This window comes from Macrobrachium nipponense, chromosome 44 (assembly GCF_015104395.2).
Source record: "Macrobrachium nipponense isolate FS-2020 chromosome 44, ASM1510439v2, whole genome shotgun sequence".
Taxonomy (NCBI): domain Eukaryota; kingdom Metazoa; phylum Arthropoda; class Malacostraca; order Decapoda; family Palaemonidae; genus Macrobrachium; species Macrobrachium nipponense.
Window position 1 is genome coordinate 14,074,729 of NC_087221.1, and position 22,638 is coordinate 14,097,366.

The 22,638-nt window shown below is 47.3% G+C and overlaps 1 protein-coding gene across 3 annotated transcripts in view; it reads right to left on the reverse strand.

Moving 5' to 3' along the window:
* The window catches only part of LOC135204034 (uncharacterized), a 137,973-nt gene that overhangs the window by 107,537 nt on the left and 7,798 nt on the right, over nt 1-22,638 (reverse strand). For all 3 annotated transcript variants that reach the window (XR_010312080.1, XM_064233976.1, XM_064233975.1), the window contains exon 3: nt 7,134-7,259. Coding sequence is in view for 2 of the 3 variants with exons in the window: in XM_064233976.1 (XP_064090046.1) it covers nt 7,134-7,259 (126 nt within the window). In the remaining variant the exon portion in view is untranslated. The remainder of the gene's footprint in view (nt 1-7,133; nt 7,260-22,638) is intronic.

A 22,638-nucleotide genomic window follows, 5' to 3' on the forward strand; every position in this document is an offset into this window, starting at 1 on the left:
AATCAAGGAGCACAACACCGATCCCGATCACCTGATCCTAACACCCGGGTTAGTACTACGATTGAAAGGAGTTATCCCCAACATCCTTTCAAGCAACCCTAAAAACTCAACACCACAAAATTAAAACACAACTAATAATTAAGGATCAGTATCAGCCCCCTTTCCCAGCACCGAATCCGCAGATACGTACGGACCGAGAGAAAAACATTTCTTGTACGTTACCCTGACATCCTTCAGGTAATGAGACGCAAAGACTGAGTTGCATCTCCAGTAAGTTGCATCAAGGATGTCCTTCATAGACATTCCTACGAAATGACAATGAAGTAGCAACGGCTCTTACCTCATGAGCCTTTACTCTGAGCAGCCTGAAGGAGTCATCTAGGCATTTATCATGAGCCTCTGTTATCACACTTCTTACAAAGAAAGCTAAAGCGTTCTTGGACATGGGTCTCTTCGGGTCCCTCACCGCACACCAGAGACTCTGTTGACAACCCTTAAGCTGATTCTTCTTATGAAGGTAAAACTTAAGTGCCCTGACTGGGCAAAGAGACCTATCTATCTCTTTCCCTACCAGGTTAGAAAGTCCTTTCACTTCAAAGCTTCTGGGCCAGGGCTTGGAAGGGTTTTCGTTCTTAGCCATAAACAATGTCTGGAAAGAACAGATAGCAGAGTCTCCTCTAAAGCCTACACGAGAATCTAGAGCGTGGAGTTCGCTCGTTCTCTTGGCAGTAGCGAGGGACAAAAAGGAAAATACACTTCCTCGTGATATCTCTAAACGAGGCAAGGTGAGGCGGTTCAAACTTGTCCGAGGTCAGGAATTTCAGAACCACATCAAGATTCCAGCTAGGAGTGCGAGGAGTTCTAGACTTGGGAGTCTCGAAAGACCGTATAAGATCATGCAGATCTTTATCCTCAGCTATTTTTAGGCCCCTATTCCTAAAAACAGCGGATAACATACTCCTGTATCCTTTGATGGTGGATACTGCTAAGTTCGATTCCTCTCTAAGGAAAAGAAGGAAATCAGCAATGTTGGTCACAGAGGTATTGGAGGAGGACAGCTTCTTTGATCTACACCATCTCCTAAAGACTTCCCACTTCGACTGATAAACCCGCAGGGTTGAAGACCTGCGGGCTCTAGCGATAGCGCTGGCAGCTTTTCACGAAAAGCCTCTCGCTCTGACGAGTCTTTCGATAGTCGAAAGGCAGTCAGGGAGAGAGCGGGGAGGTTTTTGTAAAACCTCTCGAAGTGGGGTTGTCTGAGCAGATCTGTCCTGTTTGGAAGAGATCTGGGGAAGTCCACCATCCATTCCAGTACCTCTGTGAACCAATCTTGAGCGGGCCAAAAGGGGGCGATGAGAGTCAATCTCGTTCCCTTTGAGGCCACGAACTTTCTTAGCACTTCCCCCAGAAGCTTGAATGGGGGAAGGGCGTAAGCGTCTATGCCCGACCAATCTAGGAGTAGGGCATCGACCGCTATGGCTCTGGGATCCTCGACTGACGAGCAGAAGTTGTCTATTCTTCTGGAGAGAAACGTGGCTAACAGGTCTATCTGAGGTCTCCCCCACAGGGACCAGAGCCTTTGACATACTTCTGAGTGGAGGGTCCACTCTGTAGGAAGGACCTGGTTCCTCCTGCTCAGTCTGTCTGCTCTTACGTTCCTCGTTCCTTGGACGAATCTCGTAAGGAGGGTAATGCTTCGTTCCTCTGCCCAGATCAGCAGATCTCTCGCCAATTCGTAGAGGGAGAAAGAATGGGTCCCCCCCTGCTTTCGAATGTAAGCCAGAGCCGTGGTGTTGTCCGAGTTGACTTGGACCACCACGCCTCTGACTTCAGATTCGAAGAACTTTAGGGCTAGATGTATAGCCAAAAGTTCTTTGTAGTTTATATGCCAGGACACCTGTTCCCTTGTCCAGGTGCCTGACACTTCCTTCGTTCCCAGTGTTGCTCCCCATCCTGTCTCCGATGCGTCAGAGAACAACACTCGGTTGGGGCTCTGAATGGCAAGGGACAAGCCCTCGTTCCTCTCGAAAGGGGACAACCACCATTTTAAGTGATTTTTGACCTCCTGGGGAATTGGGAAAGAGTCTGACAGTTGTCCTGTCTTCCAATTCCAAACCCTCTGTAGGAAGAATTGCAGGGGACGAAGGTGTAGCCTCCCCAGGGAAAAGAACTGCTCCAGCGAGGAAAGGGTCCCCAGTAGGCTCAACCATTCCCTCGCTGAGCTTTGCTGCTTCCCTAAGAAGGTTGAGACTTTTTGAAAGCCTCGAACGAGTCTTTCCTGCGAGGGAAAAACTCGAAAACCCCGAGAATCCATCTGAATCCCCAGATAGACCAGTTTCTGGCTGGGGATCATCTGGGACTTCTCGAGGTTGACGAGCAATCCGAAAGACCGTATTAGATCTAGCGTTGTTGCCAAGTCCTCCAAACATTGGCTTTCTGTCTTGTAAATCCAGGGAGACCATCCAATCTCCGGGACGTAGAGCCGAAAGAACCGAGGCGGTCGTTTCCATGGAGAATTTTTTCTTCTCTACGAACCGGTTCAGAGCGCTCGCTCACGTCTAGCACCGGCCTCCACCCCCCTGATGCCTACGGGACCAGGAAAAGGCGATTGTAAAAGCCTTGGGAGTGGGGATCCTACACTAACTCTATGGCCTCCTTGTTCCACATCTGATCCACCATATGTAGGAGCGTTTCTCTCAGGGCAGGGTCTTTGTACTTCGCGGACAGTTCCCTTGGGGTTGAAGTTAGGGGAGGTCTGTCCCTGAAGGGGATGAGATATCCCTTCCTCAGAACCGTTAGCGACCAGGAGTCAGCTTCTCTCATGGCCCAGGCTTCTGCGTACTTCCGGAGCCTGGCGCCCACTGGTGTTTGGAGGACTTGTAAATCACTTGCCTTTCTTGAAAGGCCGGAAGGCTGACCTTCGTCGCTTCTCAGAGCTTTTTCTTTTAGAGGGGGGTCGTGTAGCAGAACCTCTTCGAAAGGGCGGCTGAGGAGCACGAGTTTCCTTCTTTACGGCTGGTACAGCAGGGCGGTTCTTCTTGGCCAATTGCACCAGAAGATCCTGAGTCGCCTTCTCAGTGAGTGAGCGAGAAATATCTCTCACTAACTGAGAAGGGAACAGCTGATCCGACAAAGGCGCGTAAAGCAGGGAAGCTCTCTGAACCGGAGAGACAGCTTTCGTTAGGAACGAACTGAAAACTGATCTCTTCTTGAGAATTCCAGTTCCAAAGAGGGAGGCAACCTCACCCGAGCCGTCTTGCACTGCTTTATCCATACAGGATAAAATACTGTGGAGTACTTCTGGGCTGAGAAAGTCAGGGTCCTGGGTCTTCTTAGCCAACACCCCAAGGGACCAGTCCAGGAAGTTAAAAACTTCTAACACATGGAAAAGTCCCTTGAGGAGATGGTCCAACTCCGACATCCCCCAAGTCGTTCTGGCAGAAGACAAGGCGTGTTTTCTTGATGATTCTACTAGACTAGAGAAGTCTGCCTCTGCTGACGAAGGGAGAGCCAGTCCCATGGCTTCCCCCATCTCGTACCAGATGCCTCTCCTCCCAGAAAGTCTGGAGGGGGGGCGTGCAAAAACAGTCTTCCCCGCTTCTTTCTTAGAGCTTAGCCAAGATCCAAGCGACTGAAGGGCCTTCTTCATTGAGATGGCAGGGCGCATCTTCAAGAAGGACAAGGACTTAGAGGTCTTAGTGCTGGAAAATAGAGAACGCGGAGAAGGAGGAGCTGCCGGACTGAGAGAGTCTCCGAACTCTTGGAGTAATAAGGCAGCTAAGGTCTTGTAGTCCGAAAGACCAGCATTCACAGGAGACTCGTCGTCCGACACTTCTTCCAGATCATTACCAGCTTTGAAGAGGGAAGAGTGATCAGCTGAAGGGGAATGCTCGCACATAAAGGCGAAGTCCTCTGCAGAAGTCCTCCTCTCTTGAGGAGAAGGGCTTCGAGCTGGAGAAGAGCTGTCCGAGAGAAGAGCTCTAGGAACAGAAGACTGACGATTGGATGCCTCCTCTTGTACGATGCAAATAGGGCTCTTGGAAAGGTCCTCAGGCTTGGAAGGAGCTAAGTTACACTTTGTCTTAAGCTCATGTGCAGTCTGACGTTCGGAAGTAGAAACGTGCTTGTCTGGAGACAAGAGCCTGGAAGAAGCCTTGCGCTTGGAAGGCGCCTGGCTGGCGTCTCACTCCTGGTTGGCGCCTCGCACCTGGTTGACGCCTCGCGCCTGGTTGATGCCTCGCGCCTGATTGGCGCCTTGTCTCTGGAAGGCGCCTCACGCCTGGAAGGAGAATCATGCCTGGCTGGCGTCTCGATCCCGGAAGGAGCCTCGCGCCTGACTGGGGAAACGTGGCTGGCTGGCGCCAAGCGGATGGAAAGCGGATCGCGCCAGGAGCGCGGCAGGCACTCAGACAGATCCTCATGCTTCTTGGATGCTTCGTGATCGGAAGGGGACGAGGGCTCGGTCGCTAAGCGTTCCGGAGCCTCGTGCTTCCGAGGAGACGAGCGAGAAGCAGGGAGATCAAAGGACATCTTTAGAGAGCGAGGAGCTGAAGAGAGGATCCTGGAGCAAGGGACCTCCAAGTGACGAGAGGATCTCTTAATAGGAAGAGAGGTGTCCTTCCTACGAGGAGGATCCTTAGAGAGCACCCCAACCAGGGAAGAGATCTGCTCTTGCATGTTCAAGAGGATCCTGGTGGTAGCTACATCCCTTTCCTTGTCAGAAGTAGGGGATGGAGGTCTGAAGGAAGTAGGGTACTCCCAGTCGAAAGCGGGAGAAAACAGGGATCTCTTGGCTCTCTTCCTGTCCAACAGCGAACCTTCTGGGATGCGCTCAGGACTGGAATCAAGCGTAGGTGCTTTCCAGCTTCTCTTCAACAGATGTGATTGCTCGTTCGAGCTCCATCCGCGCCTGGGCGACGAGGACTCGGAAGACGAGAAGCACTCTCGAAGGACGCTTTTACAGTAGCGATCCCTGGCAGTCTGAGACGAAACAGAACCTGCCGAAGGAACGCCTGATCGGTGGAGATCCTCCACAACCTCCGTAAGGCTTTTGACATTCCTTCTCCTCTGGGCCAGGGAGCTTGGAAGAGGTCTAGGCCTGGGAGCATTGCAGAGCCGATCAGACGCCCCCTCCACTGCACTGGGGACACTAAAATCACTGTCCACTGCACTATTCACTGCACTATCACTATGCTTATCTTCTAAAGCTGCCATCTTAAGTTCCATCCTCTTAAGGGCAGCTTTCAGATCTGCGAGTTCCGAAGACGAATCTGCAGGTTCTGTGAAGGTAGAAGGGGCTGATTCCGAGGGAGAAAGTGCAATTACTACATGAGGGGTAGGAGCTACTAAATCAGAAACTGGCTCGTTTGAACGAGATCTACTTAAGCTTCTGGAGGAAGCTTTCCTTGCTCTATCCTTCTCTAACTTCCTTAAGTAGGAAGTTAGAGTCTTCCACTCTTCTGCACTCAAGTTCTCACACTCTTTGCACGTGTTAGAAAAAGAACATTCATACTTCTTACAGTGCTTTCATACAGTGTGAGGATCTACCGAAGCCTTCGGCAGTCTCACGTTACAGCCCTCATTCACACAAATTCTCACTACATAACCAGTGTCAGACATCTTAAAGAAAAATCCAAATCGAGTCCAAGAAGCAGTCCACTAAAGCGTATGCCAAACCAACGATCCAATACGTCACCAAATAAGTCAGTCAAGAAGATCAAAGGCGATGAAAACCGAATTCTGTCAAGAGGAACCAACAACGTTGTTGTTGGTACCGGCGACAGAGAAAATCTGATTAGAAAACGGGAATGGTTCCTAGTCCTGCCATCCAGTGGCAGGGCAGTAGATCACCTGACCTACCTGTAAGTGTGTGCCACGAAATTTGAATTTCTGTCGGGACGACGGAGTCTACGTATAGCTAAGTACGTATATATCTGGCAGGGAAGTTGAATGTACAAAACTACAAAAGCTAAAAGACAGATGGAATAAAGCAGCAACAACAAAATTCCAATACTTGTAGTACTTGCGAAAATACTTTCCGAAAATCCCAAGAAGTAGCTGTGAAAAACTCCCGATGATACTTAGAAGCCAGCAAGGATCGAATAGAGCTCTTTGCTAGTTTGTTTCCCTAAGTCCCGGATAGTGGGTGGGACCTGCACATCTACAAACAAACGAAGCGCCACAGCGTGAATTTTGAATCTTCAAGCTGCCATAGGTTACAGGAACTATAGCTATAAAATTACTTGGTAAGTTACTTATATGAAAATTACTCATTATCAAGCTAAGCTCTCTATATATAAAGTGGCAAAGATGAACACTTGGATCAGATCAATTTACCTTAGATTAGGGAAATAAAGACATGTGTATTCTTAATATGAAACTAAATAAGCTATTATGATGTTCCGAATGACACATACTACATGAAAAACAATTACTTAAATGAATTTCATTTACTGCATCAAATATGTGGATGTCTATCAGAAGAGTATGCTAGCTTATGCAACTCAGCTCCTAATATAGTGAGTCATATCATCAGGAAGGAAATTAGCAAATTGGGACAATTATTTCACTAGGTATAGTCAACCTTTTGACCCAGGAAAAGCAACCCACTAACAGTGAATTCCCCTGGGATGGAAGGTATAAGGATGTCAGGAGTGTGTTCCTGATAGAAGCAGAACCATGGGGGTTAAAAGCCATCAAAATCAATTATCAAATATCCTTTCTGCAGCAATAGCCATAATCCATCAAAGCCTGTAGGCTCCAGAAAATGTGTTAGCAACACCAGGAGGTTTCTGGCATTAAACAAGATATATGAGGTTAGTGACACACATATGTGGTTCCAGGCAGTGCAAAAGTCATTACATATGACTACCACTCTCCTAATGTCTGTCAAATATAAGACTGTGGTTGGGGTCAATCAAGAATGACTGTGGGCAAATAAATGACTGATGGGTTTGTATGAAAATGCTAATTTTGTATTGCAGTATACAGTTTTTATTTGGTTTACTGAAGAACATTCAATCTAAATTTTTGTATAAACTACAATACGTATTAAGATGAAATTTAAGAGTGATACTTATCTACTCTAGACATGCAGTATAGCATCTTACAACTACAATGATTATAGTACTTACTGCTGATGCTATTACTGGGGTACTAAGATTATCCCATGAATGATGAGGGTAGAGAATGGGTTCATCAATAAAACCAAGGCTTTCAAGATGGCGTTGATCACAAGTCATTTTTCCCTCAAGCTCTTCCTACAACAGAATAGAAACCTTAGGAATAGTATATGGTCAGCTGAAAATAAGGTTTGACCCAAAAAATTGTATACTACAAAAGGTTTCTCAACTGGTTATTGTAGTATCAGGTGCACTTAATAACATATCAAAAGTCTACCACAATCTCACAATGCAAAAGGTCTGAATACCTATAAAAATGATATTGTTATTTTTCAATAAAGTTTTGTACATACTTACCTGGCAGACATATACTTAGCTTACGTCTCTGACGTCACGACAGAATTCAAAACTCGCGGCAAACGCGACAGGTAGGTCAGGTGATCTACCTTACCCGCCGCTGGGAAGCGGGTGTAAGAACCAACGTACCTTTCTTGCCAGATTTTTTCTCTCTTATACCTGTCTCCTGAGGGGAGGCTGGGAGGGCCATCAATCATATATGTCTGCCAGGTAAGTATGTACAAAACTTTATTGTAAAATAACAATATCATTTTTGTACATGAACTTTCCTGTCAGACATATACTTAGCTGATTGACACCCTTGGTGGAGGGTACAAGACAGAAAATAACAAAGAAAAGGTAGACAACACCTGCTGTAGTATAAAAATAACCTTGGTTCTTACCTGTTTAGGCTGAAGACTTCATAGGTACTGTCTATTAGTCTGCATAGCCATAAGAGCTACAGCGAGGGCGTGACCTACAGATGAAAAGACTCTTTGGGTCTACTAATGGGACTTGATATCCGCTTACTTAGTAGAATCCAAGTCGCATCATGTCAATGGGGGTTCGCCCTCTTCTATGACAGAACCTGTCCACTACCAACGCAGGGAGCTTCAAACCAAATCCGATCACCTAACCAAACTAAAGTTACTAGTTATTACGAAACGAAAAAAGATACCTACCTGCATCATTTTTCATACAACCATATGAACTCAATTACCAAAAACAGGGGAAAAAACTACTAAGGATATGTTCCAGCTCCCTGCCCCAGCACCGAATCCGCCGATACGTACGGGCCTAATGCGAAGCACTCGTCAGTGGTTGGCGAATACTGAATTACATCTCCAGAATGTAGTTTTCATCAGACTCTGAAGAGACATATTCTTATTAAAGGCCAAGGAAGTCGCAATGGCTCTCACTTCATGAGCCTTGACTTTTAGGAGCTTGTAATGTTCTTCATTACAAGATCTATGTGCTTCTTTCACTAGACTTCTAATGAAAAAAGACAGCGCATTTTTCGACAATGGTCTGCTGGGGTCCTTTACAGAGCACCATAGTCTGTCCTCAATGCCCTTAAGGGTTTTCTTCTTCTGAAGGTAGTATTTTAAAACTCCTAACAGGGCAAAGAGTTCTTTCGGGTTCTTCCCCTACTAGGGCAGATAATCCACGAACCTCAAAGCTCCTTGGCCAAGGATTTGAGGGGTTCTCATTCTTTGCTAAAACGAAGGAAGGAAGGAACAAATCACGGAATCTTCTTTGAAACCTACCCTTCCTTCTAGGGCATGAATCTCACTAACCCTTTTAGCGGATGCTAGAGCCATGAGAAACAGAGCTTTCCTCGTAAGATCTTTGAAGGAGGCTAACTGTGGTGGCTCAAACCTAGAGGACCTCAGGAAACGAAGAACCACGTCCAGATTCCAACTTGGAACTTCGTTCGAAGTTTTCTTGGCAGTTTCGAAAGATCTTAATAGATCATGCAGATCTTTGTTATTCGAAAGATCTAAGTTCCTATGTCTGAACACTGCAGCCAGCATGCTCCGGTAGCCTTTGATGGTAGATACTGCCAAACCGCATTTTTCTCTGAGGAAAACTAGGAAATCTGTGATCTGAGTCACAGAGGTACTGGAAGAGGAAAACTTCTGGTTCCTGCACCACCGGCGAAAGACGTCCCACTTCGACTGGTAGACTTTAAGGGTCGAAGGTCTTCTAGCTGAGGCGATAGCCTTAGCAGCTTTTGTCGAAAACCCCTTCGCTCCGACAAGACTTTTGACAGTCGAAAGCCAGTCAGATTGAGAGCGGGGAGGTTTCTGTGATACCTGTCGAAGTGGGGTTGTCTGAGCAAATCTTGTCTTTGTGGAAGTGCTCTTGGAAAGTCCACCAACCATTCCAGTACCTCTGTGAAACAATCTTGGGCGGGCCAGAACAGAGCTACTAGCGTCATTCTTGTCATCTCTGAGATAGCAAATTTCTTGAGGGTTTGTCCCAGTACTTTGAAGGGGGGAAAGGCGTAGACATCTAGACCTGTCCAATCTAGGAGAAACGCATCCACTGATACTGCCCCTGGGTCTGAGATCGGGGAGCAGTAAAGTTCTATCCTTGCGTTCCTTGCTGTTGCAAAGAGGTCGATGCCCCATCTTCTCCACAGGTCTTGGCATACTTCTGAGTGGAGGGTCCACTCGGAAGGCAGGAGCTGATTCTTCCTGCTCAGGAGATCGGCCCTGACGTTCCTTTCTCCCTGTACAAATCTGGTGAGAAGACTGATCTTCCTTGCTTGAGACCACAGCAGAAGATCCCTTGCTGTTTCGTACAGGGAGAAGGAGTGTGTCCCCCCCCTGTTTTTTGATGTACAGCAAGGCTGTGGTGTTGTCCGAATTGACCTGAACTACTGCATTTCGGACGTAGGGCTCGAAGGCTTTCAATGCCATCCAGACTGCCATCAACTCTTTCTTGTTGATGTGCCAGGACACCTGATCCCCCTTCCAGGTGCCTGACACTTCTCTTGTCCCGAGCGTCGCTCCCCAACCTGCTTCCGACGCGTCGGAAAACAACACATGGTTGGGGTTCGGCATGTAAAGAGACATTCCTTCCACAAAACGGAGTGGGTTGTTCCACCACCGAAGGTCCCTCTTGATTCCCGTTGAGATCTTGAAGGAGAACTCCAGATCTAGGGAGAGACGCCTCCAGTTCTGGTATAGGAAGAACTGTAGAGGCCTGAGATGCAACCTTCCTAGAGAAACGAATTGCTCCAACGAGGAGAGTGTCCCCAGCAGACTCATCCACTCCCTCGCTGTGCATGCATCTTTCTCTATGAAGGTCGTTAGTTTCTCGTAGCAACGAGCTATCCTCTCTGGCGACGGAAAAGCCCGAAAAGCCAGAGAAACTATCCGAATCCCCAGATAGATCCGCTCTTGACTGGGGATTAATTGAGACTTCTGGAAGTTCACCAGAAGTCCCAGAGAACTTGCCAATGTAAGGGTCTTTTGAAGGTCCTCCAGACATCTTTCTTGAGACTCTGCTCTGATTAGCCAGTCGTAGAGATATAGCAACACCCTCACTCCCTCCAAATGTAGCCACTGCGCCACGTTTTTCATTAAAAACTTGGGGTGCAGTCGACAGGCCGAAGCACAAGGCCTTGAATTGGAAGATGTTTCCTCCCATCATGAATTGCAGATACTTCGTGAAGAAGGATGGATTGGCACATGAAAGTAAGCATCCTGAAGGTCTAGTGACACCATCCAGTCCCCTGGACGAAGAGCCGCTAACACTGAGGAAGTCGTCTCCATGGCGAACCTCCTCTTTTCCACAAAGACGTTCAGGGCGCTTACATCCAAAACCGGTCTCCATCCTCCTGAGTTCTTCGGAACTAGGAATAGCCTGTTGTAAAAACCCGCAGAGCGGGGATCTTCCACTAGTTCTATAGCCTCCTTCTCTAGCATCAGATCTACTGCTAGAGAAAGGGCTTGATTCATGATGGGGTCCTTGTACCTGGCCACCAACTCCCTCGGAGTCATCGTCAATGGTGGCCTTGACGAGAAGGGAATGAGATATCCTTTGCTGACAATCGATAGGGACCAATTGTCTGCCCCTTTGTGGGCCCAGACGTCGGCAAATTTCAGTAGTCTGGCACCCACTGATGTCTGGAGTCCTTGATCGCTATTTCTTGCCTCTGATTGACCTAGAGAAGGTTTTACCTCTAATAGGTCTAGATCCTCTGGTTGAAGAAACTCTGGCAGTGGGTCCTCCTCGAAAGGGCTCCTGCCTCAGAGGAGTCTCTTTCTTGGTCTTGGGTTGGAAGACAGAGCGAGGTTTCCTGGCCGACTGGGCTAACATGTCCTGAGTAGCCTTGGCTGAAAGGGCACTCGAGACATCCTGAATGATTTCTTGGGGAAAAGCAGAGGAGAGAGCTGAGCGTAAAGAAGTGAGGCCCTTTGTGCATGCGAAACTGCCTTAGTGAGAAACGAACAGTAAACCGACCGCTTCTTTATCACTCCGGCTCCAAACAGTGAAGAGACTTCACTCGAGCCGTCTCTCAATGCTTTGTCCATGCAAGTGAGGACGCAAGTAAGATCTTCAGGAGACAGGGAATCCGGGGTCTGGGTCTTCTTAGCCAGAACTCCTAAAGACCAGTCAAGGAAGTTGAAAACTTCCAGGACTCGGAACATTCCCTTCAGTAGGTGGTCAAGTTTGTTCATCCCCCACGTAGTCTTGGCAGACAGGAGGGCAGATCGACGAGCGGAATCCACCAGTGAAGAGAAGTCCGAGTCAGCAGAAGAAGGGAGAGCGAGGCCTAAAGGTTCCCCTGATTCGTACCAGAATCCTAATCTGCCAGTCAGTTTAGAAGGAGGGAAAGAGAAAACAGTCTTCCCTTTCTCTTCCTTAGCAAGGAGCCATTCCCCAAAACCTCTAAGTGCCTTCTTCATTGAAATAGTCGGTTTCATCCTTACACAAGATGAAACCTTCGAAGTCTTCGAAGTGGAGAACAAAGAAAGAGGAGAAGGAGGAGCCACAGGAGAAAGGATATCTCCAAACTCTTGAAGGAGCAAATCTGTTAACCTCTTATACGAGGAAACAGAGGAGTCTTTTGGTCCTTCTTCTTCCGAGGGATCCTGTTCTTCGTCATCAGAAGAGCCCTCATGATCCTTAGAGGCGCGGCTACCTTTAGAAAAGTCTCTTGAAGAGTGAGGTTTGACTCTTGGAGACAAAACTTCTGGAACTTGCCTACTCGCAAAATCCTTCTTGTCTTGAGGAGGGCGTTTTCCAGATTCTTGGAGCCTAACAGGAGTAAGGCGGCTGTCAGGAGCAGAGAGCCTGTTTGAAGAAAAACTTCTATCAGGCTCTTGGCGCCTATCCAAAGGAGAGTGGCTACCAGGCGAACAGCGCCTGCCATGAGAGAAGCGGCTACCAGGCTCTTGGCGCCTACTGGGAGAGCGCCTACCAGGGGAGAAGCGTCTGCCATGATCTCGGCGCCTGACTCGAGGAGAGTGAAAGTCAGGTGAAGAGCACCTGGCAGGAGAAGCGTGCCTAACAGGCTCTTGACGCCTGTCCAGCGAAGAGCGCCTGTCCGATTTAGGGCGCTTGTCAACAGGAGAGTGGAGGCGAGACGAGGAGCGGCTACGAGGCGAGTAGCGCCTACTAGGCTCTTGGTGCCTATCAAGGGGAGCGATCCTGTCTCGAGAAGAGCATCTGTAGGGCGAAGATCTCCTACGAGAAGCCTGCTCCTTGTCCGAAGGAGAAACAAAGACATCCTGTCTGTCAGGCGAATGGCGCTTGGACGCAGATGGGATCTTGTCCGAAGCAGAAAGTCTCCTGCGAAACTCCGAACGCACAGGCGAGCGGGCCGCTTCCGTCGAATAGCGAGAGTCAGGAGAGGGGAGCCTGGACTTCTTTACAGGAAGCGAGACGTCCTTCCTACAACGAGACGACACGCAAAGAGAGCCAGCCAGAGCCGAAATCTGCGCCTGAAGGTTAGCCAACACCCTTGCAGGAGAATTCACAAACTCTTGAACAATGACGAGGCTTGATCTCTGCTCGGGGAACGATACTCCAGAGATCTCTTACGTTTTTTCGCTTCCACCTCAGGCTCTTCCGAAAAAACTTCAGGGCTGGATGGAAGGGCGCAGGGAGCGTTCCAGGCTCTCTTCGAAGGGCGCGAGGCTTCCGAAGAGCTCCATCCTCGTTTAGGAGAAGGCGAAGGCGAAGATGAGAAGTATTGGCGCAAGATTTCTCTCTTGGAGCGATCCAAGGTAGCCTGGGAACGATCAACAGGAGCTACCGAGGGGACGCCTGACCGGTGGGGATGCTCCCTAACCTTCCTGCAGCTTTCGACTTTCCTCCTCCACTGGGACTGGGAGTCTGGAAGAGGTCTAGGCCTGGAAGCATTAGGGAGCCGATCAGATGCACCCTCCACTGCACTGGGATCACTGCACAAATCACTATTGGAATCACTCTTACCTTCTAAATGTTTAATTTTCATCTCCATACTGTGAATGGTGGCTTTCACGGAGGCCACTTCCGAAGGCGCATCTTCGGCTTCGGTGCAGGGAGCAGGAGCTGAAACTGACAAAGGAGCTACTTCTAAAATAGGATTATCTATATCCAACTCGCTAATACGAGATCTACTACTGCTCCTAGAAGAAGCTTTCCTAACTTTATCCTTTTCAAGCTTCCTCAAGTAGGAAGACAAAGACTTCCATTCATCCTCATTCAGCTTTTCACATTCATTACAAGGATTATTAAAGGTGCATTCATTCCCTCTACACTTCAAACATACTGTGTGAGGGTCTACCGCAGCTTTCGGTAGCCTCACCTTACACTCAGTCATACAACAAACTCTAAACATAGCAGTTTTCTTAGTATCAACATCAGACATCATGAATCCAAAGAAAAATCCAAAGAAAAGTCAAATAACGGTCCACAAATCGCGAATGCCAAGCCAAAGAATCGGATACTTCACCAAAAGTCCGTAGAAACAATCCAGGGCAAAAACGAGAAAAGAATCCAACTGTCAAGAGGTACCGACAACAGGTGTGGTCGACACCGACGACAGAAAAAATCTGGCAAGAAAGGTACGTTGGTTCTTACACCCGCTTCCCAGCGGCGGGTAAGGTAGATCACCTGACCTACCTGTCGCGTTTGCCGCGAGTTTTGAATTCTGTCGTGACGTCAGAGACGTAAGCTAAGTATATGTCTGACAGGAAAGTTCATGTACAAAAATGCTTAATACTGACAATTTAGTTAGTTAAAACTCAAGAAAATTTGTATACCTTGATTTTTTAATAGCTTTATCACAAAAAGTGCCTTTTATGATGAAACGGATAAGAAAATACAGTAATTTATTGATTTTTCATAGAAAAATATTGAGAACAGGTGAATTTCCCACGAATAATGCCTGTAGAGGAATCCACGAATACATGAGTCCCCAAATCTGGAGTCCATGAATATGAGTCTGCGAATACAAGGGATTCATTGCATTAGCCCTTAAATCCTTAAAATGCCCATTACTCTTCATTATTCAAACTAAATAATTAATGTTGGTGCCTAACACCTTATATATGTATTGAGGATTTGGAAGCTCAATTAGAAGAATATCTGCATTATATTGAAGTGATTATATACCCTCAAAGTTCAAGGTAGCGGACCAATATGGCCACCATACTATGAAAATCTCCATTATTCACTGTAATTTATCTTATACAAGTAAATTTAGTGTCTAAACACCTGTTTTGGTGATTTGGGAATCCAAAGAGCATATCTGAAGTAGGTCTAATTAGATATAAATATAGAAAATTTAATAAGGAGGATCAATATGGGTGCCAAAAAAAAAAATTATTTTAAATAATTTTACACAGGTAAATTTACTGTCTAAACTCCTGTTTTAGGAATCTAGGAATTTAATATATTTATTTAAATCCCAGTACAGTAAACTCTCCCCGTATTTGCGGGAGATGCGTACCAGACTCCCCCCCGCCCCCGCAACCTGTAAATAGCTAGAATCCACGAATATTTAGAATTCCCCCCCTCAAAATGCTTATAACTGCCTATCTTGAAAGTTCAAATACCAAATGTATACTTAAAGTATCATCCTACATCAAAATTACCTAAATTATTATTCTGTTACTGTATTAATCTTTGAAATGATTTTACTAATATAATTTCAAAGTCATCTTGAACATTTTACAATCACAAATATATATATATACTAATATATATATATATATATATGATATATATTATATATATATCTATATATATATATATATATATTATATATATATATATATATATATATATATATATATACGTATATATATTATACAGGCAGTCCCCGGGTTACGACAGGGTTCTGTTCTTGAGACGCGTCGTAAGCCGAAAATTGTCGTAAGCCGGAACATCATAAAAAATCCTAAGAAAACCTTACATTTAAGGCTATTGGTGCAATGAAAACTATGTAAACTGCATTCTTATTGCATTTTTCATCTAAAAAACTTTTAAATACTGATTATTTTGCATTTTTGGTGTCATATTTCATCTGCCAGATGAGTGTTGTAGGCGTCGTAACCCTGGAACATGCGTCGTAACCCTGGAAATAATGTCTGATGAATATAATTGAGAAGTGCCTTAACCTTGGAATGTCGTAACACGAACCCGTCGTAACCCGGGGACTCCCTGTATATATATATATATACAGTGGTCCCCCCATATTCGCGGGGGATGCGTACCAGACCCACCTGTGAATAGTTAGAACACGCGAATGTTTGGAACCCCTATAAAGACGCTAAAAACAGCCTGAGAGAGAGAGAGAGAGAGGGGGGGGGGGGGGGGGGGGGGGGGGGGGGGCTGGACTAAGTATCTATTTGCCTACCTATCCATTTCTCATTCTACCCTTTGGCAGAGTGAATGAGTTGGCAACAATTTAGACCTAAGGTTACTTTCTGTCAAATATATAATGTGACATTTCTGATATGCCCACCCTCCCCTCTCGCTTCACAACTTAAAGGCATAAGACATGGATGAATTCTGTTCTTTAATTTTTTAAATAACTTACTAGTAAAGAAATACATAAATATTGTAATAATGTATTATTTTCATTATTATTATTATTTTTTCTCACTAATATTTAAAAATTGCATGTTATGTATTAGGTAAATAATCTATTTATCATACAATACAGAGAGAGAGAGAGAGAGAGAGAGAGAGAGAGAGAGAGAGAGAGAGAGAGAGAGAGAGAGAGAGAGAGAGAGAGAATAATTATTTCATTTCCACAAATGTGTGAGTCTCCAAATCCAGAGAACGCGAATACGGGGGGTCCACTGTAGTCATGAAAATAAAATCAAAATATGACAAATTTTCTAAGACAATTTGTATTTTTCATAGCAACAAACCTGAGGTCTTAACAATAAGATAATTTCTAGCGCCTAGCTGGATCCAGTTAAATTGCAGTTGAAAGCAAAGAATCTTGTGAGATCTGGCAACGCGTTCGTATATCAGGTGAAAAGTGGTCAAGGACCACGCATCCATACCACAGCGTCAGTCTTTCCCAACTCAGGATGTCTTAGCAAGACAGAGGGGTGGCTAGAGGTGGGCAGTACAATGTTAAGACCTCAGGTTTGTAGCTATGAAAAATACAAATTGTCTTAGAAAATTTGTCATTTGTTCATCTGCGAACAAACCTTCAGTCTTAACAATAGGATAGACTTATACTTGGAGGGAGGTACAAGACATCCTAAACTGGCTGGGGGCCTACCCACCAGTCCAGCTCCAGAAGAAATAACTTCCGGAGAGGGACTGAAGCCTGTGAGAAGCTAGATAAATTTATATCTAACCACCCAGACACTGAGCGACGTACAATGATATATGGGAGAATCATTGCATAGGGAACCAACACAATTAACAAACCAACACACCAAGGTTTGTTACCTCTCCCAACTCCCCCTTGCCAAGGAGCGGAGCATATGCTATCGAATAGAGGGTTAATCATTTGCATACCAAGCGACCACATTATCAGCATGACTACCTTACTCACCTGTATCAGATCAGTCCAGCGAATGACGTGTCTATTCCTTAACCCACCTGAAGGGAGAAGGATAGGTACAAGAGAAAGAAAGAGACCAGCCAACTCACTCATTCTCTCATAAACACAATCATCTCAGGTAAGATACAAAAGTGCCCTGTTTAGGGCAATGAGTTACAACATCTGTTGGGCAGCCACCACAGGACCCAGGGAAAATGTGTCCATAGATTTGTGGGCAACATCCTTAAGATAGAAAGAGGTGAACATGACTGGTGTAACCAAGTACCAGCGCTCAGCACTATGTGCAGCCAAGTTCTTTTTGAAAGCCAGAGAAGGACCAATACCCCTAAAGTCATGCGCTCTAGCCTGCACAGACGTGATGGTGGCATCATCAAGAGTCAAGTATGCTTGTCTGATGGCTTCCCGTATCTTCGACGCCTCTTTCTTTGTACGTCCTGTGCTAACAAAAATACTGCAGCAGCCTGGCCTAAGGTGCAACAGGACAGGACACAACAAAAGCTCTTGAGCATCACTAACCACAAAATCATTCAGTGATGGAATGGAAAAGGAAGTGAACCTATCATCGTGCACAGAGGGATTCTGGGTCTGGGCCACGAATTCTGGGACAAATTCGAAGGACACCGACCTCCAACCCCTGGTGTGCTTCACATCATAGCTCAGACTGTGCAGCTCTCCCACTCGCTTCGAAAATGCCAAGGCCAGGAGGAAAACTGTCTTGAGCGTCAAGTTCCTGTCAAATGAGCGACGCAAAGGCTCATATCATATGGACCCTTAGTGAAGCTTCTCAGAACCAAGTAAACATCCCATGTCGGAGGCTTGCGCTCCCTAGGAGAACTCGATTGCTCAAGGAAAGTTCCCAGGACGAGGAGATGTCGATACCTCTAAGGCATAACACTAAACTCAGGGCCACCCTGTAGCCTCTAATGGCAGAAATGGACAAACGTTTCTCATTTCTGAGGAAGGTTAAAAAGTCCGCTATGCGCTGAATAGAAGTTCCGCGTGGAGAAAGACCCCGTTTACAACACCAGTCATAGTAGATTGCCCATTTGCCTTAGTAAACTGCAGAGGTCGACCTTCTGAGAATGCTGGACATATGCCCTGCTGTTATCTGAGAAAAGCCTCTTGCTCGGAGGAGATACTCGATAGTCTCCAACCATGAAGAGAGGGATTCTATGCCAAGGGGGAATTTCCCTCGGAACCTCTGACTACAACAGCTGATCTGGAAACATTCCACCTGAGGCCACAGAGGGGCTACCAAAGTCATCCCGAGACCCTGCGAACTCATCAGCCTGTTCAGAACCTGATGGATCAAACAAAATGGAGGGAAAGCATACACATCCAGGTTGTACCAGGGATATTGGAACGTGTCCTCCGCTAACACTAAAGGATCTGGAACCACTGAACAGAATATCTCCAGTTTCCTGTTGAACCAAGTCGCAAAAAGGTCCAGCATGGGTCTCCCTCAAACCTGGAAGAACTTGTCTGCTACTACCTGATGAAGGGACCACTCTGTGCCTAGGATCTGATCCCGAAGACTGAGTTTGTCTGCGACCACATTCTGTTTGCCTGGGATATACCTGGCTGAGATCTCTACCGAATTGCTGACCGCCCACTGGTGAACCTCGACAGTCAAGGCGTGAAGTTGACGTGAAACCAGGCCTTCCTGCTTGTTCACATGGGCGACCACCGTGGTGTTGTTCGACATGAGAACGACAGAATGACCCTCTACTTTCTCCCAAAACTCCTTTAGACCAAGGAAGGCTGCCTTCAACTCCAAGACTTTGATATGCTGCTGTTTGTCCTCCAAACTCCTGAGGAAGGAGGCCGCCTAAATGAGCCCCCCAACCCGCAAGGGAGGCGTTTGAAAACAGAAGGAAATCCGGTGGGAGAGAACGCAGAGGGACACCCTTCAAAAGATTTTGGTCGTCCAACCACCAATGAAGGTCTTCTCTCACTTCGAGAAACAGAAGAACCTTTAACAGGGGTGAGTCTCCCACCGGTGACCAGAATTCCCCCAGTCTCCATTGTAGAGACCGAAGATGAAGACGCCCATGAGGGACCAGCTTCTCCAGGGAAGACAAAACTCCCAGAAGAACCTGCCACTGATGAGCTGACTGATGTGGTTCTGACAGGAAGTCGCGCGCCATCACTCGCAACTTCTCCAACTCTGATCTTACGGGAAAACTCTTGCAACCGCCATATCGATGATCAAGCCCAGGTAGAGAATCCTTTGACTGGGTACTAGGTTTGACTTTACCTGGTTGACCATGATGCCCAGTTCCAGACAAAACCGAAGCAGACAATCTCTGTCCTGCAGCAGCTTTTCCCTGGAACCTGCCAAGACCAACCAATCGTCGAAGTACCTCAGACCCTGAGCATGGGCCCAACTTGAGATAAGAAAGAAGACCCTTGTGAACACTTGAGGGGCTGTGGTCAGCCTGAAGCACAGGACTTTGAACTTGAAGACCTTGTCCCCAAGAGAAAAGTGAAGGAACTTCCTGGACGTCGGATGAATAGGGATCTGGAAGTATGCGTCCCTCAAGTCTATCGACAGCATGAAGTCACCTTCCTCACAGCTGCCAACACTGAACGCGGGGTCTCCATCTTGAACCTTGTCTTTCTGATGAAGTGATTCAAGGTGGATAAGTCGATCACAGGTCTCCAACCTATCCGATGCATTGGGCATTAAGAAGATGTGACTGTAAAACCCCGGAGAAAGACGCACCACTTCTACTATTGCAACCTTGTCCAGCATCTTCTGCACTTCCTCCTGGAGAGCCTCCGAGAGAGGGGGAGAGAAGTCGAATGGCAGTAGATAACCCACCCGAAGGACATTTACCACCCACTTCTCCACCCCATAACTCTGCCACTTGGCCCAATGGCCTGCTTGGCACCCCCCCACCCACGGCACCAGAGAGGGAGAGGCGCCTAACCTACCAACGACACCCTTTACCTCTCCCCTTGAGGCCCCTTCCCGGCTTAGCGAAAGGGATGTTGGTCCTCTGACCTAGGCTGGAGCCGGACGTCTCCGAGGACAAGACTCCAACTTAGACACAGCCTGGAGCACCAATCAGTCCTTGGTGTCAGCCCGGCGCCAGTCTATTGCATCCTCCAGCTCGGTCCGAGGGAACAGAAATTGAGACTGACTCCAACCGATCTCCATTCCTCAATGCTAGCAAGGACTCAGGTTCACCCTATCTTTCCATCCTGGATAAAGGCGCACCTCTTCTAATCAGGAGAAGATTAGCCCATAAATTAACACTGAGGTGAGCCATATACAAAAATGCCTTGCCTCCGGACTGCAACAAACTGGCAAGAGAGGAAGGACTCACCAACCCCTCTGGGGACCTGTCAGAAGCAATCTTGGCAATGGCTGTAGACCAGAAATCCAGCCAAGAAACCATCTGTAACATGGAGGCTGCTGTAGATTCCAATGCTGAGGCATTATGTGGAGACAAGGATGGAGCCACCGACCTCACCTGCTCCAAAGTCAATCCCAGCTTTAGACGAATGACGTCCGGGTTAAGATGACATGACATTAAAAAAGCAGAGTTCGTAGCATAGTACTTCCTATGAAGTACTATACTAGAGCGAAGCGAACCGTCCCGATCTGAAACAGAGGCGTTAACCTTATGCAAGACCGACTGGACGTGTCCAGACAAGGGAAGCTAAAATGATGACTTGGGATCCTGCATAGCTCTCAGCAAGGCTTCCAAGCAGGAAGGAGTGTAAGATGACCATGCCCAAGTCCTACTCTCCAAATTTTTAAATCCACGAATGAGATCAAAAACTCTTGCATGCCTCCCTCCTCCTGCTCCAGTAACGGAGACCGACGACGGGAAGGGTGTGCAGGCTTATCTAAAGTGCCTTCCTTGTTTAAATTAATGGAAAAACCAGTAGCTAAACAGCCTGAAACACCAACTAACCTGTCTGGGCTGGATCCAAGCGCCAACTCCCGCGACAAATCAACCACAACACTAGGGACATCACTATGCACTTTACCAACAGATAACTCTCTAACATGGCCATGAACGGGCACAGGCGTGGCAGACGTACGAATGTGTGTTGGGGAGGAATCCCGAACACTCAAGATAGAATGAGAATCCCTCGGAGTCAAACTCCTGGAAGTACCAGGGGGAGGGGTAGGCAAAGACTCCTGCTGCACCAACTCCGCGCTCACAACCTTTGACCTCTTGATAGGCGCCTTGAGATCCTAACGGCGATGAATAGGCCATGGAGAAGGAGAAGTGGGAGCACCTGCAACATGTGCATGAACGAGGGAGGTTGAAACGCACTCGCGACTTGATGCAGAGGATGAAGAAGCCACTGCACATCGCACAGGGGAAGATACACTAACACTCTCTGAGAAACACCAACACCCTCAGGAACACGGATGTGCTGTTCCTCACTCGCAGACGAAGAAAGGGCAAAGTCCTTAGCCTTCCAACACTTGATACGCCAAAGCAGCGGAGATGGGGGAGGAGGAGGAGGAGGAGGAGGAGGAGAGGAAGATAGCACTGGCTCCTTACACAATCTCTTCCCAGGAGGCGGGAGCGATGCAACACACTTGCTTCCGGTCCTCCCAGCCGACATGGCAGCCAACTTATCTTCTAAAACAAGAGTCCAATCTCCTAAGAACCGCCTAGCATAAAGCCTCAGATGGATCAGCAAGAGAAGGCTCCGATGACATGGAAGGGAGATGCAATGAACTGGATGGCAGAGATGACATCATGGTAGCAAACGATGACGACACAGACAAGCGAGGCAGCGCAGTGGAAACGACTGGGAGTGACGGCATCGATGGAAGTGACGCCATAAGCGGCGATGACGTCATGGCTTCCCTTCATCCGAATGGGAAGCAGATGCTACTGGCGGAGGGACACAAAATGACTGACCCCCTGACGTTACTAGTGGGGCTGATGCCACGGCTTCCCTCCGACTTGAAGAAGTGGCAAACAGCACTGTCAGAGCAATACAAAATGGCTGACCTCGGCCACCCACGAAGACAAGGCCAGGAGGAGGGGGGAAGGCCTGGACAGCATGAGGAGGGGGGTAGCAAGCATCCATGAAGTGCATCAGCAAACCCTCCAAGGACGGTGGACCCCATAGCCCAAGCGTCCCCCAAAGCGCCGCCAATTGGACGCCTCCGACTCTGAAATAAAAGACAACGATGAAAAAGCCTCCTCCCTCTCGGGAATCAAATTAACTCCTGAAGAAGAAGGGGCGACATTACAAAAATCAGCCTGAGGGCCTCCCGATATTTCCAACGATGAATCGATGGAAGAAAAGGAAGGGAACAAGGGCACAACACTAATATGGGGTGTGACAGCAGCAGGACACGAAGCAACGGGAAGAGAAAAAGAAAATCCCTCCCACGAAGGAAGAGTAGACACCCTACAATGCTCCCTCTTACTATAAAATAACTTCCACTGCTGAGATGGAGCAGAAGCAGCCATAATAACAGCACACACACACTAAAACACTAGCAAAACGGGCAATGAACCGGGTAAAGGCCGAGAGAGGTCAACCACAACTCTTGTACTGGCGGTTAAGAAGACTGATGCGGTGGCATGGGTGCGTGGTCCTTGACCACTCTTCACCCGATACGTATATGGAAGTGTTGCCAAACCTCACAAGATTTCCTGCTTT